This window comes from Notamacropus eugenii, chromosome 1 (genome assembly GCF_028372415.1).
Source record: "Notamacropus eugenii isolate mMacEug1 chromosome 1, mMacEug1.pri_v2, whole genome shotgun sequence".
Taxonomy (NCBI): domain Eukaryota; kingdom Metazoa; phylum Chordata; class Mammalia; order Diprotodontia; family Macropodidae; genus Notamacropus; species Notamacropus eugenii.
The window spans coordinates 49,274,673-49,292,921 of NC_092872.1; the positions used below are offsets into that span (position 1 = coordinate 49,274,673).

At 40.7% G+C, this 18,249-nt stretch overlaps 2 protein-coding genes across 12 annotated transcripts in view; one reads left to right on the forward strand and one right to left on the reverse strand.

Annotated features, from left to right (window-relative positions):
• TELO2 (telomere maintenance 2) overlaps nucleotides 1-2,702 on the reverse strand; it is a 30,265-nt gene extending 27,563 nt beyond the window's left edge. For 4 of the 10 annotated variants that reach the window (XM_072600055.1, XM_072600065.1, XM_072600071.1 and 1 more), the window contains exon 1: nucleotides 1,740-1,956. The gene's annotated coding sequence lies outside the window, so the exon portion shown is untranslated. Of the gene's footprint in view, nucleotides 1-1,234; nucleotides 1,377-1,541; nucleotides 1,957-2,480 lie in introns of those variants that run through there. The other 6 variants (XM_072600089.1, XM_072600079.1, XM_072600115.1 and 3 more) reach the window with 6 other exon arrangements.
• On the forward strand, nucleotides 1,985-12,268 carry PTX4 (pentraxin 4). Of its 2 annotated transcripts, XM_072600140.1 has the most exons (4): nucleotides 1,985-2,392; nucleotides 7,006-7,083; nucleotides 7,854-8,613; nucleotides 10,838-12,268. In XM_072600140.1, exons 3-4 carry the CDS (start codon nucleotides 7,968-7,970, stop codon nucleotides 11,476-11,478), a joined length of 1,287 nt encoding a protein of 428 aa, XP_072456241.1. In that variant the 5' UTR covers nucleotides 1,985-2,392; nucleotides 7,006-7,083; nucleotides 7,854-7,967; the 3' UTR covers nucleotides 11,479-12,268. The 2 variants fall into 2 exon arrangements, with proteins under 2 accessions (XP_072456241.1, XP_072456235.1); XM_072600134.1 differs by lacking the exon at nucleotides 1,985-2,392 and having other exon boundaries at nucleotides 6,844-7,083.
• The last annotated feature ends 5,981 nt before the right edge of the window (nucleotides 12,269-18,249 follow it).

Here is an 18,249-nt window from a genome sequence, read left to right on the forward strand (position 1 = left end):
AAGCACATCACTTACATCAGGTGTCTATCTCTCACCTACCTCTATTTTTGATGTTTTCCATCTGTTTTCTTTCCCCTGCCATTCTATCAAAGCCACAACCCTTAAGAAACCACTTCATAACTAAATCCTAGGGCTGTTTTCCCAGTCAAATCACCTCCCCACTGCTCTATTCCTCTTTATGCCCCTTTCAATGTGAAGTATCACAGAACCTTCACTTGGTTCTTTATATTTCTCCAAATGTGTATTTGCAGTTTGTTTGTTTTTTTTAAAGATTCTTTCCTCCTACAAGTTTCACTAAATCATGACACCTAGAGTTACAAAGGACCTCAGAGGTCCCCTACTCCAAATTCTCATTACATATAAGATTTCCCTATAAAAGCAGTCCTAAAAACCCACACACTGCCAAGCTATCCCTTGATGTTAAACAGTGCTGAAAATAGGAATCTTGCATTCCTCTATCTACTACCACAGCCAACACAGAAATGAGTACACATCAGGTGCTCAGTAAAGCCTTGCTGAGCTGAAGTGAGTGAGTAGCATACTTTACTAATCCTTTCCTTGTATTTTAACAGGTCTAATGGAAATTGACATAGGAAAGCTATCTATCCACAAAGTTAGATACAAAGATCAAGGACCTATGTCATTTATCTGGAACTTCCCACCCAATCTAACTAAAGTGTGGTTCACTTTGCAATAATTTCTTTAACACTTTGTAGTGTACAAAGTACTTCTTAATAGCCAATCCCAGCACCTGGCACAGTAGGCACTTAATAAATGTTTACTGATTGAACAAATTCTTAATGGGATAGTTTAGAGGCAATTAATTACTCCAGCCTGACCTAAAAAAAGACAAGACGCAACATTGTTACTGATTCACTGCGTAGCTTGTCAGTTTCTTTTTCTGCAAAAGGAGGCAACTGGCCTTAGATGATCTCTAAGCACCTGGCCAGTCCTGACATGGTGATCGCCCACGGGAGAAGACAAAGGGCGCTGGATCTGGGCTTGGGTAACCTGTGCTGAAACCTGTGTGACCTCAGGCGGGTCCCCTGACCCTTGGCTCCTCTTCTGTTTTATTCTCATGGGACTTTCTAAGCCTCTTCCCCAGTCCATTCGTTTGTTGGTTTGTGATTTTTTTTTTAAAGGAAACTGAGGCCCTGAAGAATAAACGACTGAGACTAGCTGAGCCTCCTCAAAAAGAGCCCTTGCCCTTCCCCTAAGAAAGCTTCGACCCAACCTAAAAGACTTCTTTAAAATCCATCCAGGGAGTCCCACGCACCCAGACACTTAGACTCACACGCACGCCAATCTCGTGGGGGCGGGGTTAAGGGCAGAACCAGCCACAGTCCCGCCGTAAAAAAAAAAAAAAAAAAAAAGAGCCAGGCGGAGGAGGTTGGGGCTTGGCTAACACCAGCCAATCAGTCACGGCAGCGTACACCGCCTGAGCCTTCCCTCCACAGCCCTAGGGCCAGGTCAGCCAATCAGCCGCTGGGTCCCGCCTCACAGCACCTTAGCGTAACAGTCCCGGAAATGCAAATACTCACCGTAGCCCCGACTCAAACCGTTAAGTGCTAGATTTCACCTCTGACCCACGGCCCTACCTCACCCCAAACTGTGCCGACCAGCGAGTCCCCCGGCTACTTCCACACTATCGATCCCCTAGCAATCCTCCGCGCCCCACGGCGAGTCCGTGTCGCCACCTGCGCACCCCTCATCCTCATCCCCTATCCGACGCCATTGACCTCTGCCCCGCTCCTTGGTGTTAGAATCGCCTCCGATTCCTTTGAATTCCTCAATACTGAAGGAAACCTCTGAAATAAAATACGAACGCGAAACCAAAGGAAAAAACAGTGCAAGGAAGGGCCAGGGAACTTGGGTGTCTTTTTTTTTTCCTTGTCTTTTGTTCCTCGTATGACGAATCGGCGGATAGATACGCACGCCTTTCCCTAAGGGATCGCGAGAACACGGGCGCGAACTTGGGTCTCGCGAGAGAAGGGCGGGGCGGCTCGTGCGGGGTATCCCAAGATCCTGTGCTCCTCCGCTGTAGCTGTAGGGGCGAGAAGGGGCTCCGGGAGTGGTGCCCGTCATCTCGCGGCGGGGGAGGCCGGGGTTGCCAGGGACATCAGAAATCGGTCTAATCCGGCACCCTCCTTTCACGGCCTAACTGCCCCCGCGTGACACAGGAATTGAGGGGCGATCCCGAGCCTTTCCTATCGATTTGATCTGATTTTTCCCCTCTCTTGCTTTTTATCTGCATCTCCAAACGGTCCCTTCCCAGAGAGTTCTCTCTTGAAAAAGACAGAAAAGACAATTTAACAAAACTCCCTGAACTTCAGCATTTTAACCCTCATCTCTATGAGTTTATACAAGTCCATTCCAGAGAAAGATAAAATCTGTAAGTAATCCAGAGGATCTGAACGTAACCTCGCTGCTTTTTCATCCTGTGTAATGTATATTATGGCTTCCCCCCGCCCCCGTCTTACTTAAAAGAGATGCCCAAATGAATGGGCATTTTCTGCTAGTTCCTGCAATATTCTGTAGCCTTCCGTCCTTGTTACTGAAGTCCACCTTCTTTTCTGATTACTTCTGTCCTTGATCATTTTTGTGCCACGTCGTCTCCAGCTCGAGTCCTCTTCAGTAACGGGCTGCTGCGTCCTTGGGCGCGTCATTCATTCCTTGCCTTTAAGTTCGATCCTCCCAAGACTGGCATGGCATTCCAGGCATGGCATTCCACGTAGCCAGACAGCACCACAGAGGAAATGCCAGTACAGAAACGTGCTTCTGCAGCAGCCTGCAGTTTGGAGTCATTGAAAGAACTGCACACCTTCCCAAATGCTGTCCCACCTGATTTCCCCTTTACCTCTGATTCCAGCTCATTATCAATCTGTAGCACCTGTCCAAATCATTTATGTAGAGCAGGAGTTCTTAAACTGGAGGCTATGAACGTGCGTTTTAACTTTCGATAACAGTTTCATTATAATTGCTTTTCTTTACAATCCTGTTTTGTTTTAAAAACATTGTTTTGAGGCTTCACCAAACTGCCAAAGGGATTCATGACAAAAGGGAATCATGAAGAAAAAAACCCGAAAATATAACACCAAATAATATTTGTCACCTCTAGAAGTTGTATTGTTAGAATACACTTAGGGTCTAAGTATTTGAATGGGTGGGAGGAGCATCTATATACTCTTCATCCATTAGGATGTTATTGCAGTGAATTTAGAAAATTATAGGTGGGAGGCAAGAAGACTTTGTTCGGAAGGGAATAAGGTGTGAGACAATGAGGCAGGAGGAGGAGGGATATATGTCTACAGCAAGGAAATACACATGGAAGATATCAAATGGGAGTAAGGTAAGGAGAGAGGACCCCAGGTAGAGAGCACCATGGGGACTCCATATTTTGGGAAAAGGGACCAGGAATGGAGGCATATAAGACCTAGGTTTCTGCTGTACATATTTCCAAGGCTTGGGTTCATTGTTCCTAGTCTATGTGCCACTTAAGGAGAGGTCAACACACAGGGACAGATTCACTGCTTTTGTGAGTGAAAATGTTTTGTTGTAGCTTGTTTTTCCCTTCCTTAAGCCTGATTTATCCTGCATTTAATTATCTAGGTGCCATATTTGAGTTGTCCACCAGGTGGTGGCACACTTAAACGACTAGCCCAGTCCTCTGTTCCACTTGTTAAAGACACATTTTATTTTGTTGTTCAGTGATTTCAGTCATGACCAACTCTTCTTGACCTCATTTGGGATTGTCTTGGCAAAGATACTGGAATGGTTTGCGATTTTCTTCTCCAACTCATTTTACAGATGAGGAAACTGAGGCAAACAGGGTTAAGTGACTTGCCCAATCACTACTAAATCTGAGGCCAGATTCGACAGGAAGATGAGTTTTCCTGACTCCAGGCCTGGCCCTCTATCCACTGCACCACCTAACTGCCCCAACCATTTTATAATGTGACCTATGTTATAAACCTGGCCCCCCTGGTCCACTCTACGCCTGCAAAAATCTAAGCTCTGCTCCTATCATAGCAACCTGTGCTTAGCATTTGGCTCTGATAATGACATGGAGGATAGAAAAACAGAGCTATTGCTTGCTCTCAAGGAACTCATTCTTTTTTTAAAAATATATTTATTTATTTTTAATTTTCAGCATTCACTTTTCTAAGATTTGGAGTTCTAAATTTTCCCCCTTTCCTCTCCACATTTTCCCCAAGACAACAAGCAATCTAATATAGGCTATCCATGAACAATCATATTAAGCATATTTCCACATCAGTTATGCTGTGAAAGAAGAATCAGAACAAAGGTAAAAAACACAAGAAAGAAAACAAGCAAAAAAGTAAAAACAATGTTTTTTATTTGCATTAAGACTCCATATAGTTCTTTCTTTGGATGTGGATAGCATTTTCCATCATGAATCTTTTGGAATTGTCTTAGATTGTTGTATTGCTGCAAAAAGCCAAGTCTATCAAAGTCAGTCATCAACAATGTTGCCGTGACTGTGTACAATGTTCTCTCCTGGTTCTGCTTATTTCACTCAGCATAAGTTCATGTAAACCTTTCTATGTTTTCCTGAAGTCTGCCTGCTCATCATTTCTTAGAGCACAATAGTCCAAATGTACTTTCTAAAACTACAAAATTAGGACTCCCAATTGTAATTTGCATTTTTAAGTTCAATTCAGCAAACTTTTACCAAGTACTCAATGTAAGCAGAGCACTGATCTAGGACAAAGAATAGATACAAAAATTAGGAGTCACAATCCCTATCCTCCTGAACCTTAGAATCTATTAGGTGGATACGAACCATTAACAAATAACTATAATACAAAGAAGGAAGTGGTGAGTACATAGGTAAGGTGTAGACCAATGATTTTGTGAAGTCTAAAAGAAAAAAGATCACTGCCGATTAAGGCAATCAAGGAAAGTTCCTTGAAGGAAGTTTCTTGACATTTGAGTTGGGGTTTAAATGAAAATGCCGAGATTTCAAATGTGGGAGATTTGAGTTCGTGGTATTTGAAACTTCGATGTTACCTTTGACTTCTTCTCTTCCTTACCTCATGTAATAGCACTTCTGGCAAGAGCTGGTCTGGCTGCCTTGAAAGAGAGAAAAGAAGAAATTGAGATTAGGGCTGGAGGACCAGAGTTTCCTTCCCACCCCTAATACCACCAGAATTTTTAAGGATCTCTTGAGGGAGAGACTAGGGGTATGGTTTCACTTCACACCTCTTCTTTTGCCCCTAGCGGAGAGACACAGACAGATGGACAGAGAGAGGGAGACAGAGTAAGAAAGAGAGTAACAATGGCCACTGGTGGCATCAACATCTGCAGATACGTTCCTCAAACCTAAGCCTCCAAGGGAAACTGCAAAGTGAAAGCTAAAGGACAAGCTAAGAGGTTTAAGACTATGTTCTTATGAAGGATGATTATTCAGGTTGCCATAGTCAGGACCTTTCCTAGCAGAAGGCTGGCATCCAAACCCCAGGTCATTGTTGCAGTTTTCAACCTTAACTGCAGGAATAATCATGAGCCAGTATGTATTTCATAACCACACTTTTAAGAACAGATTTATTACAAATTTGGGGTCTTTTAAATCTGCCTCATCAGAACACAAGCCTGTGTAGCAGCCCCCAGAGTTACACTTTCATATCATAATCAGTTACCAAGATCTGTTGATTTTCCGTTTGCAGTACCTTTCGATCTGTTCCTTGTTCTCTATTGCCACTGCAACCACCTTATTACAGGCTTACCAATTATCTCAATGGCTTGTTGCAAATGGCTTCCTAACGGAAGCCTCTATGCTTTCTTATAACTTACTCATAATTCCACTGCCAGACTATCTTTCATCTACATATGAGGCTATACACTGATGTTATACAATGGAAAGAATGCAGTATATGGAGACAAGAAAAGTTTGAGTATCGGTTCCGACACTTACTAGATATATGACAAAGAGCAAGTCACTTCTGAGGCTCAGTGTCCTTTTCTTAAAGGTATAGGGGGTGGGGATAGTAGTACTTGTACTACTGGCCTTTCAGGGTTGTTTGAGGAAATATGATAGAAAGGTGAGCTCTTATTATTTTTTTTATGCATCTCTCTAGTCTTGTCACTTTTCTACTCAGAAATCTTCATTGATACTGTCTAGTAAGTAGATTTCACACTTTTTTGCCTGCTATTCAAGGCCTTCCATGATCTGGCAATAAGCCTGCCTTTCCAGTCCTGTTTCATACAATTCCCTAGCACTTTTGCTATAGTCAAAGTGAATTACTTTTTACCTCTCTGAAAAAATGACTGTCTACCAGTCCTTCACTTCTGTGCTTTTCCTTATGCATTGCAATGCCTTCTCTCCCTTCTTACCTAGCTTTTACTTATCCTTCAAAGATCATCTCCATTGCAATTCCAACCCCCACAAAAATAGTACCATGCTATCTGGTTTCATGGAATTAAAAAGAGAGTGGGTAGTTAGAAAGCAGAGGAACTTGATAGAAACAACTTTTTTCAGATTTGTGACTTAGGAAAGGATGGACAGATGTGTGAAAGAGTAACTCCACAGAGTAGAAAGTAGAGCAAAAACAGACACAATATGGTCACTATTAATGCTCAAAAATCCCAGAATGACACTAAGTGAATGTGAGCTAGACAAGAGCTTACATCCAAGCTAATTATTTCCCAAGGAAAGAATTTTCCTCTGTTAAACTCTTCTTGGGGAATGTGAGAGTCTGCAAATTCCATTTGTATAAAGGTAAATCACTGATTTCTTTTAAGGTAGCAGGAACAACCCAACTCAGCCAGAATTTGAGAATGAAAAGACTAAGAAAAACAGACCAAAATGAGGAGGGGGGTGGAGAGTAGTGTGGAGTGAGATATATAAAACAGACTCCTCTTTTGGGCTCATCCAAGGGCTACTAGAGAGACTGAAGAAACGGAACTTTTTTTTTCCCCAGAATGGGCTGCTGGGAGGCTAAACGTTTGTCTCTTTTCTTGGTTCTCATAACTTTCTATCTACAGGGAACCTATTTGCAGAAAACTGATGAAATAAGACAAAGAAAACCATTTTTTGAGAGACTCAGAAGACTAGAAGAACAGGTAAATATATATAGTTCATTAGAAATGATTATTCTTTTTTTTTTATTTCCAAATATGTCTTCTCTCCCCGCTGTGACCAGAGAACTACCTCTTGTAACAAAAAAGAAAAAAAAAAAAGATATTTAATAAAACTTACCAACACATTGAGCTTGACAGTATATACGATGTTACACACCCATAGTGACTAACCTTGGTAAATAAAGGAGATACATTTTTTTTTTCATCTTTTCTTCAGGAACAAGCTTGGTAATTATAACTCAGTTTAAGGTTGTTTTGTTCTTTGCATTTCCATTGTTGTATATCATTTCCTGGATCTGTTGACTTCATTTTGCATCAGTTTATGTGTCCTCCTATGCTTCTCTGAATTCTTCATAGCCATAGTATTTCTTATGACACAGCAATGTTCCTTTACTTTCATACACATAATATGTTCAGCAATCCCTCAATTAATGGGAATCAAATCTGTTTCCAATTATTTGCTTCCATAAAAGGTGATGCTGTGACTATTTTGGTGTGTGTGGAGCATTTTCTTGATCTCCTTCAGGTACATGCCTAACCACAAAATCTCTCTGGGTTAAAGGTTATGGACATCTTATTCTGTTGGGGTAGTACAAAAGCTTAAGAACACCATACAGTATTATAAACTGTCCCAGGTGAAAGAAGTTTTCTTTATAAATACAGATCATATAGGAAGTTCACTGGACCCTTAAACAACGTGGCCTACTCTCTTGATACCATAAATAGGTAAGAATTGTGTTTGTTGTTTGCAGTTCCGGAGATTTCAAGAGGTGACCCTAATACGTCTCCAGGGGATTGCAGAAAACTATAATGTTTCCTATAATATCAACACCAGATTCCAAAACCTGACAGATGAGTATCACACCATGGCTATGTCTGTCAGTGAGTCTCGGGCAGCAGTGCAAATGGATCTGAACCACCTGAAGGCCTGGATGAAGAAGATTCAGAGAAGATCCAGGAAGGTGGATTCTAAGATCCTGGCCTTTGAAAGATCCTTAAATGAAAAGAGTAAACAGAGCTCCCAGGAGAAAATGAAGCAGAAGGAGGAGAGCACCCTCCTTGCCAATCTCACTGGGACCATCAAACAGGATATCAGTACCCTTCAGAACAGCCAAATCCGTGTGCAGGTAGAAATCGAGAAACTCCAGAATGTGATTCATGGCCAAGGAGCCAAACTGAATGCTGTAGAAGAGCAGTTGGAGAGAGTCTTGCGACAGGCAGCCTTCTCCCCAAACTCAGTCACCAATGCTCCACTCCTGCTTCAGCCTCAGAAGAAGCAGCAGCCAGGACAGCAGCTGCTCCATGCCAAGCACAGGCACAAGAAAAAGCTGCAGCAGGACAGGCTGGAGCTAGGAGCCCAAACAGAAACCCAAAAGTTGTTTCAGGATTTGAGGAGACCTTCCTTGGAAGAGAAGGAACCAAACACACAATCTGGCAGACCGACACTTCCCAGTGTAGATGAGATCCTGAAGGAGCCACAGCAATCCCAGGCTTCCCAAAAGACAGGAGAAGGTAAGTAACTGTTTTCATCATCTTTTTCTCATGCATTTTGAGACATGCTTCAAGGCTCAGTTCATGAGCCATCACCTATGAGAAGCATCAACAGAGTAGACATGACACTTTATCCCAGGAAAAGTGAAAGAGAAGAATTAAAGCAACTTGATCCCCCTCCTTGTTGGTTCTCTCTCCCTCCCCTTTAAGTTATTATATAATTTATGTGTGCATGAGTGTGTAGATATATATATATAATGTATATATGTATACATGCATATCAGTTACATGTGTCACTTTTTAAAGGAGAATGTAAACTCCTTAAGAACAAGGCTGTGTCTCATTTTGTCTTTGTGTCTCCATGCCTAGCAGAGTATACTGTACCTATGACAGGCTTATTTTTTGAAATGGATATTGAATCAGATGTTCAAGTACAGCTAAAGAGGTGCCACTTACGCCATTTTGCAGATTTTGGTCCATGTTTCTTGTTACTCACCAAGTTTTCATAGATGTGCCTCTTAGTCAAAGGCAAGAGTCCTGACTGCCAACTGGGACACAATTCGCTTTCCATACAATGAATGCCTTCTTCCTGCCCACAGACAACTGGTGACCAGTATTCAAAGCTGCTTCTTTGTAACCACATCCTCAAAATCAGACCACAATTTCCTTAGTTCTAAGTAGTATGGAAGTCTTTAGCTATCCTTGCCCACAGATGCCCCCTTGTCCTTGCCAGTGTTACCTCTCTACTTCTCAGTTCCTCACTGGGCAGAAGCTAATGCAGATAGTGTGAATGTGCATGTGGATGAATTCCCTGGAATTCCTTGAGGCCTTTAGAAACAACCTGGAGTTTTTGCTTGTTATTTCTAAGTTTCCAAGTAATAATAGGATTCCCTTACTCTCTGCTATCCCTTTCGAACTATGTAACGTGAGCAAGATTGGAGAAGAAAATGGGAGGATGGGCACAGAAACATGTTTTCCACCAATGACCCCTGCTCCAAGACAATGTATAGTCTCAGCTGGAATTTGGACCCATGCTGGTTTCCTATGTCAGTGGGATATGGCAGTTCTCCGTCCCGTTGCCCACTGCTTCCCCTTTTCCTGTTCACTCCTCCTGAAGGAAAGTGCAGTGACAGGATATCAATGCTTCTGGTGATGCTTTCATTATGTAGTTGGATCCCTGGTTCCTGTGCATACTACTTCTGTCCTCTCTTGTCAGAGTTCCGGCCAGTTCCTGGGAAGAATAACTGAAATTTAATTCAATTTAATAAACATTTAAGAAAAACCAATACTGTGCAAGGCGCTATACTAGGGACCCAAAAGTGAAGAATCCCTAATGTCAAGAAACTCACACTCTAGTATGGACAAAGACTTAGCCATGAAATGAGCACAATACAAGTTAGAATATAATGAGAGAGAGCCAGTGAAAGGCAGCATGGCACAGAGAAAAGAGGGCTGTTTTTGGAGTCATGAAAAACTGGGTTCTGGTCATATCTCTGGTACATACTAGCTGTGTGACCAGGAGCAAATTGCAGGGTCCCAGTCAATGCTCTAAGAATATAAGTTTACAATTGCCTCTCTCCATCACAAAAGTTAGACTTCTAAGCACAAGAAAGTATAAATCTGGACCAAAACAAACCAGAAAGGCAGCATGATGCAGTGAAAGGAGCCCAGGACTCAGAATGAAATGACTTAGGTTTGAATACTGGCCCTGGCAAGAACCAGCTGTGTTGTGTTACCCCGGGCAAGTCCCTTTATACCTCGCTACTTCCTCATCTATATTTAGAGTGAGGACAGAGGACTATATGATCTTTGAAGTGCCTTCTTCCTTGGCATCCTCCAATCTTGTATCCTAAGTGCCTGGGAGAACAGAATCGGGTGAGGGAAGAATCATCTCTGACTGGGGGATGTGAGAGGAACTCATGGAGAAGGGAGCCCCTGAAATGGACCTTGAAAGAAGCAAAGAATTTGAACAGCTGGGTTATAGCTTTATAGATACAGAGGGAGTCTGTTCCAGGCATGGGAGATGGCATATAGAACATAAAATGAATTAAGGAGGATTACTACAAAATAAGGTTGGGAGAGTCGTGTCATTTTCTAAATGAATTTAGAAAAGGATGAGCAGACCATGGAGGGCCTTGAACATCCAAATCAGGAAAATGTTTTAATTCATGGATAATTTTTGGGGAGGGGAAAGGGAATAAACTGTACCAAGTTCTGATATGATGTTTCCTTTCTCTATCTCCAGTTTGCAACGTAGGGTCCATGCTTGTTTTTCCCAACACTTCTACTGAGAATGTGGTCACCTTCAGCCCAGGTTTCCTCACTGGGCTCCGGGAACTATCTATCTGTACCTGGGTCCAGACATCCTCCAGCTACCTGGGTACCCTACTTTCCTATGCCACTGAAGAAAATGACAACAAGCTGGTACTTCATGGTAGGGACACTCTAGTCTATGGCACCATCCACTTTGTGATAGGAGACCCAGCCTTCAGGGAGCTGCCAGTGGAACTGCTTCTGGACAGCAGGTGGCACCATATGTGTGTGATATGGTCTTCCATCCAAGGGAAATACTGGTTCTATGTGGACCGGAGACTGGTGGCCACTGGCTCTAGGTTCAGGGAGGGTTATGAAATCCCTCCTGGAGGAAGACTGGTGTTGGGACAGGAACAGGATACTGTGGGGGGAGGTTTTGATAGTTCTGAAGCCTTTGTGGGAAGCCTGGCAGGCTTGACTATGTGGGACCGGGCCCTGTCACCCGGTGAGGTCTCAAGCGTTGCCACTGGAAAGGTACTGCCTAGGAACATACTCTTGACCCTGGCCAATGCCTCCTCCTTGGATGGATTCGTGAAGAGGGTAATTTGTACTTGCCTGGAACATTGCTTGTAAGACAGCCAAGCTAAAACCAACAATAGACCATGCCTTCCTTTAATCTACAGCTTTTCCACCTCTAGTCTAATCCAGTAAGCATTTATGATATGCCTACTGTGTGCCAAGCATGTGTTAGATGCCAGGAATAAAAAAAACAAAAGGAAAAACCATCCCTACCTTCAAGGAGAATATAAAGTGTATACAAATCCAATATGTAAACAGCTAAGTCATAGCCATGATCATTCAGAGACGAGGAACTTTCTCCATTTTCCTCTTTGTAAGCCAGCATGTTCATATCTGTGGCTATGGACTTTGGCCACACTTATCTGATCAACAGGGGCATGTGAAGACGTAGAAGAAGAGGGTCAAAGATCTTCCCACCTTTCCCTACAGGAGATGACAACTCTAACACAGAAAGACAGTTCCCATTGGGTCAGGGGACATCTCTGGGATGTTAAAAATAATTTCAATGGCATTGATTACCATACTTTATTGTTTGTAAATACTTTGCATCCATTATCTCATTTAATTCTCACAATAACCCTAAAAGGTAGGTACTGCAGTATTATTAGCCTCATTTTACATATGATATGAGGAACTAAGCCTAGAATGAAGAATTTGAATACAAATATCTCAGATTATAATTCAGAACCACTATATAGTTATCCCTTCCACATCTCATCTCAGGGAGTTAGGGGTGTGGTGCCCCCCTCCATCTCAAAAATTCACATGAAATTTTTTGGCCCTCCCTTCATCCCAGAGAAAATGTCTGAATTATTATAGTATTAAAAAATAAAATATTTTGAAATTATATAATACTATACATATATCTTATGCATTTCTGAGTTTCTAAACTTTTTCTCTATTATCTGCTGGCTTTCACGTGTCATATATGGCTTCTGCAAAACTCCAAAAAAATTCCCATTTAATTTTTTATCCCGACCCTTTATGTATTGAAACTGCTGTGGGGAAAGTCTTGATGTAAAAGGGATAACTGTAGTTCAAACTACAATCTGAATCCTTTATCCACCACCCTGAACTACACTGTCTCTTCAAGTACTTAGTATTTTTTAAAAACCTCACAAAATCTAGTCAGTTTGTTCATTAGATAATACAGCACAATTACCGTTATAGCAGTCCTTGTCCCAGTCAAACCCAAAGGACTGGTACAGACAGAGCCCTATCTCACTTAGCAAAATGTGAGCTCTATTGGAAAAAGGACCATTTTTTCCTTTCTATTCCTAGATTAATATAGGGTTAGTACATAGACATTTGATAAATGCTTATTGAACCAAATTTAATTATAAATAAATTTGCATTGTTTAAGAGACTTCCAAATTCTACTTGAAACTGAAAGTTTCACGTCAACAGTCTTACTGGAGCTTGACTTTGGAAAAATGCTATTTGAGAACCAAGAATTAATAGCTCATGGCCCCATTTCATCCAGGGACAAAGGGTTTCCCTCAATGTCATCCAGCCAAGTCCTGACCAACCGTACCTATGTCAGTTTGGGAGGCCCAACGTGTATTCAGTCCAAAATATCAGAAAATTCTAGAAACATGGAATAATGGAATGAACCTACCCCAGAGTAAGACAGGCTTCTGGATCTGCTAATCTAGTCAAGTTTGTTCTCTACATTCCTCAATTATCTATTTTATAATAATAAAAAAAATTATAGGTATATTGATACAATGACAGCTTTTTTTTAGAGCCCCAATTTACAGGAGGTTTTTCTTTTTAAAGAGAGAACCCAATTCAAATACAAATCTAATCAATTAGAATAAAAACCCCTCCTTTCTTTTTTCTCTTTTTTTCTGAAGTTTCAGTAAGAGGTTTCTTTTGATAAAAATGAAAATCTTCCCTTACAACACAGGAAATTTCCAAAGAGTAAATGAAAAGGCAAGTCCCCAAAGATGAGAAAGTGAATTAGATTGACTACAGTGAAAATGAAAGCTTAGTGGACTGGTTCAGTGTTGCAAATAAGACTAAAAAAAGACATTAAGAAACCCTTAGCCTTTTTGGCAGAGGGAGTTAGAATCAGGGACAGACCTAAGAGATCATCTAAGCTTGTTCAATTAAAAACACAGAAGCAAATCAGAGCCTAAGTCTCCTCACTACTTATTCTATGACACTCATCTGTGTTTCATTAATTAAAAGAAAAAAGGAAAACAGAAAGAAAATTATTCCAGTTCTAAGTGTTTTATGCCAGCCACTACTCCTTTGTTCTGTAAAACTTGGACTCAGTCAAAAGACCACACCCAAGGACCTAGAAGGTTACTGTGAAAAATTATTTTAAATCTTGGTAAGCAGTGTCTAGGAGACTCAGAGTTCCCCTCTCCTCTCCCTTCCCATCCCTCTCTTCCTTACAAATTCAGTCTGTCCTTTAGAAGGACATTATTGACGATGAGATTGTATTAAATCTTCTTGTCCTGGTCAAACCTGATCCAAGCCTGAATAGATTTTATCCTGCTCAGGCTTGAGTGGAGTTAGATTCCTCTACCTAGATAGCCCAAGGTGGTCTGATAGAACTAGAATTTCCTCTGGAAGTTAGAATGATGGCAGGTGATATCAGTACCTGGTTGAAAAGATATTGTACCAAGATTAAGTGACCAAGACCTTATTTTAATATAGCCCACCTACCAGTGTGTTGACCAATCAGAATTGATTGACGCCTCTTGGAAACACCTACTCTCTGAAGGGCATATAACGCTGTACTGCCAAATCTCAAATCAAGCCATTTCTGAACTGGTCCCCTTAGGGGGTCCTAGTTTTGGACTTCACTCCGATGCTATGTATGTCAAGCCAGCTTGAGAGAAATTAAAATGTGGAAAAACACACTCTAATTGCATTTGTCTCTTTCTTAGAATTCTGTTTTAAAATTGGGGTTTGACACCACATATAGCCCTGAGGCTGCAGGTTCCTCACCCCTGCTCTAGAACTATGAGCCTATGACCAAGGGAAGGTAGTTTACCTTGCATTCTTGCTTGGCCTTTCATTGTTTCTTAATTAATGACCCTCCCTCACTTTCCCCCAATTTCCCTTCTTAGATAAAAGCCCATCCTCCCATAAATGTTAATGAGTTGTCCTACTTAGTTTCCATTTGGGCCCCATTTGTTAGTGAGTCAAGATCAGAGAGAAGTATTTTAAGGTTGGAAACAACTAGTGAGAACTTAAGAACATGATTAAGTCCTGTAATCATCACATGCTCCTGCTTCTCCCCTTCTTTCCCCAGCTTTCTCACATTGTCATAAACTGTGGCTTCTCAAACATTTTCATTCTCAGATTCCTCTGAAGTCTTCTTGTTCCCACATTACCCTTCCACTAAAATAATATATCCAGTAGGATTTCCACGCTGTTGAAAAGGTGAGAATAATGAAAATATCTTTCCACAATAATTCAATTAGGGGGATGCAAAATGTGACTGCGTCACTACCCTCAAAGGACTTACAATCTGATGGAGATGCTTTCTCACATGAAACAGGGAACAATATCAGACAGTATACAAATCAGTATTAAATGTATTCTCCCTGTCATAAGGGGACTATTAGAGATTAGGAAAGGGAAGGTCATTATCCTTGGGATAGCTGTTAGAGGAGGAAGAGGTACTTAAGATGAGCCCTGAAGGCTCATTTTTCCTTAGTCTAACTGGTTCCTGAAATGATCTAGTTCTAGAGTGGGACTGAGGTGCTGGAGACCAGATTATATTACATACCTACATAAAAAAAGCAAGAGGCTAGTAGAAAACTTAAATAGTTTCATCTTTTAAAAAAGTTTTATTGGTGCCTTTTGTTCTTATAGCAGAGTCATTTTCTTTAAACCATGGGGAATACCCCAACCACTTCTCTTATAAAAAAGATCAACATATAAGCAAAGTCAACTGACACATCGATGTTATCTGACAGTGTGTGCTGAGTACATAGCATTCCACATCCATAGTCCTTACCTATACTGACAGGAGCAAAGTGTGTTTCCTTATCAGTTTTCTGGGACAATTCCTCATATAGATTGGTTTTTATGATGCAATGATATTCAATTACACTTATATACCAGTTTGTTCAGCCATTTCTCACTCAATGGGCATCCATTTTTGGTTTCATTTTTGGTTCCATCATAGAGTGATGCTATGAACATAAATAAGGTCAGATCTACAAAGTGCTTTGCAAACTTTAAAGACCATATAAAAGACAGTTATTGCTATGATTATTTTTGCTGAATGTAATATCCTAATGAGCCAACCACAAACAACTGTTATATCATCTGAAGCTCTTCTCCACACTCCCCCTCCAAACTTCCCCGTGACCCCAGCTTCAACAAATACTGGCAAATTAATATTAGAAGCCCTTACATTCATATCGTACTTATGTCTAAATGTCCTTGTGTCATTTATAATATGGGCACAGCCAGACTTGTTCCATTTGATTAGCATTTCATTTTAATCAAAGGGTCAAATTTTTCTTCCAGCCTTTGTCTTTCAAAATTATAATTTATTATTCTAATGACCTAGCTATCACTGAAATACCTTTCTCATTCATAAAATGACACCAAGAAATGTTTAGAAAATCTGATTTCACTGCAACGACAACCCAGAAAGTACTTTCTAATTTGTAATGTGTGTGTATGTTACCCAGACAATTCATTATTGGTCGATAAACATTTATTAAGCTCCGACTACATGCAAGGTCCTGTGCTAAGCACTGAATGCCTCTTGTTCATATCCTCCTATAAATTCTCCACAGGAGGTCCCACGGGTGCCTGTGGACCACACTGATTTTCCATCTATCATCCTTTGTACTTGCCACGTGAGCAGCCCATCTACTCCTCCCTCCTTACATTCCTTAATGACATCTTTACTCTCTTTCTATGTCAAAGTAACTCGTACAGCTTGCTCACACCTCTCTGTTGCCCGCTGTGTAAGATTCATTTTTAATTCTTTGGCAATTGTTGTGTTTCCTGTCTAGCTGCCCTTACATAAATACCAATGGAATGTTGGTGTTAAGAAGATGGGCCTTTGTTTCCACGGAAAACTTGTGAGTCCCTTAAAGGAGTTTAGTGATTTCCTGAAAGCGATCCAGCCTTCTGTGCATCTCCTGTTCAGTTCCAGGACCAACTACATATTATAAGCAGATCAAAGTCTGCCATTTGAAGAACAACTTCCAGCTGTGAGCAAGTTAGATTGCTCCTGATACTGGGATGAAGTTAACAGGGACCTTGAAAAACTTCTGTGATCTTTGCCTCATCCTTAAGAATTCAATTTATACAATTGTCAATATTAGATATAAAAAATGGTGTTGAACTTTAATTTAAAGTCATTTGGCATAGTAATGCACTATTTCTCTTAGATTCTATACCTTAATGACAACCCCCCAAAGGAATTTTATGGCATTTTAAAATATAAAAGTGATTTTAAAACAAAACAAATTTGACTTTTGGGCAAATCACTTGGTCTCCCTATGTTTCAGTTTCCTCATCCATAAAATGACAGTTTTGGATTTCATGGCTTCTATAGTCTCTTGTGGATCTAAATCTATGATCTTATTAGAAAAAAAGAGGAACTTTGACCTTCCACTCCAGATTTCAGAGTTGAACATATTACAAACTTCCCTTTTTCCTTTAAAGGTAGCCAGCTCATCTATAAGGTTGGGGCAATTTTTCCCCCGCCTTTTTCATTTCCCGCTGGCAACATTTGGATGCTCTCCAGGGATTTCAGCCCTGTTCTTCCTCTTTTGTTGAACTTCCCTCTTTTTTTCTTATAATAAACCTTTAAACCTCATAAAAAATGGCAAGTATGGGTCATGACCTAAAAAAGGTCTCTCAGACCACTAGGCATTTATGCAGTTTCAAATAGATAAGGAGAAAGAGGTTTGTCCCAGAGTCCATTTAAGCTGCAAGACTTCGAAAGCAGGAAGTTAGCAGACTTCCACAGGCCTCTTCAGTTCAGGAACCTTAAATTTATAAATCTGTCCAAAATCTCATTCCCATTAATGGTAGTGTGCCATAGTCGATATCCAACATTGCATTTCAAGTCATAGGACCTGAGTTTTCATCCTTACTGTGTTAGCTACCATCTGTGTGACAGACAATTATATACATTTATGATCTCTGATGTTCCTTCTCCAGTTCTTTATCCTATAATTTCCACTGGTAAGTCTCCTTCTCTGCAGACTGTGGGCCAGTCACTTAATATCCCAGTTCCCCAAGCTTTTAAAATTCTATATTCTAGATAGTTGCCTATTTGCATTAGTGAAAAGACTTTCGAGGAGAGGAGTTCAAAGGAAATCACAGATACAGACCAAAAAATATAATGCAGTATTCATTCATCAATCATCCTCTGCTTGGCTCTTAACTATAATTAATTCATTTTTCTCTGATCATTGGCTATACCAATTCATTTACTTCCTACTTCTTGAGAAGTATAATAGTACTTTTCCTCCAAAACACCCTTTATGTTTTTCCCTGTGTATGATATGCATATTTCACCATTCTGACTATCAATATACCAGTTTATTTTTGTCTTATTCTTTATATCCTATAAGTGTCCATCTCAGACCATAAGCTCTCTGATGCCAGATACCAGACTGATGTGATTCTCAGCTTAAATTTTCTTTCTATTTCTATCCGGTATTTTTCTTTGCCCATTAATTCCATTTCCCTTTTCTTCTTGTTCTTCTGGTCATACTTTTGGGGGGGGGGCAGCTGATGGTGTAGTAGATAGAGCAGGCCATATATTGTTGTCAAATCTCTTAGATTTGGATAATAATGACCATAGCCTTCCATCTGGAATTTTGTGTG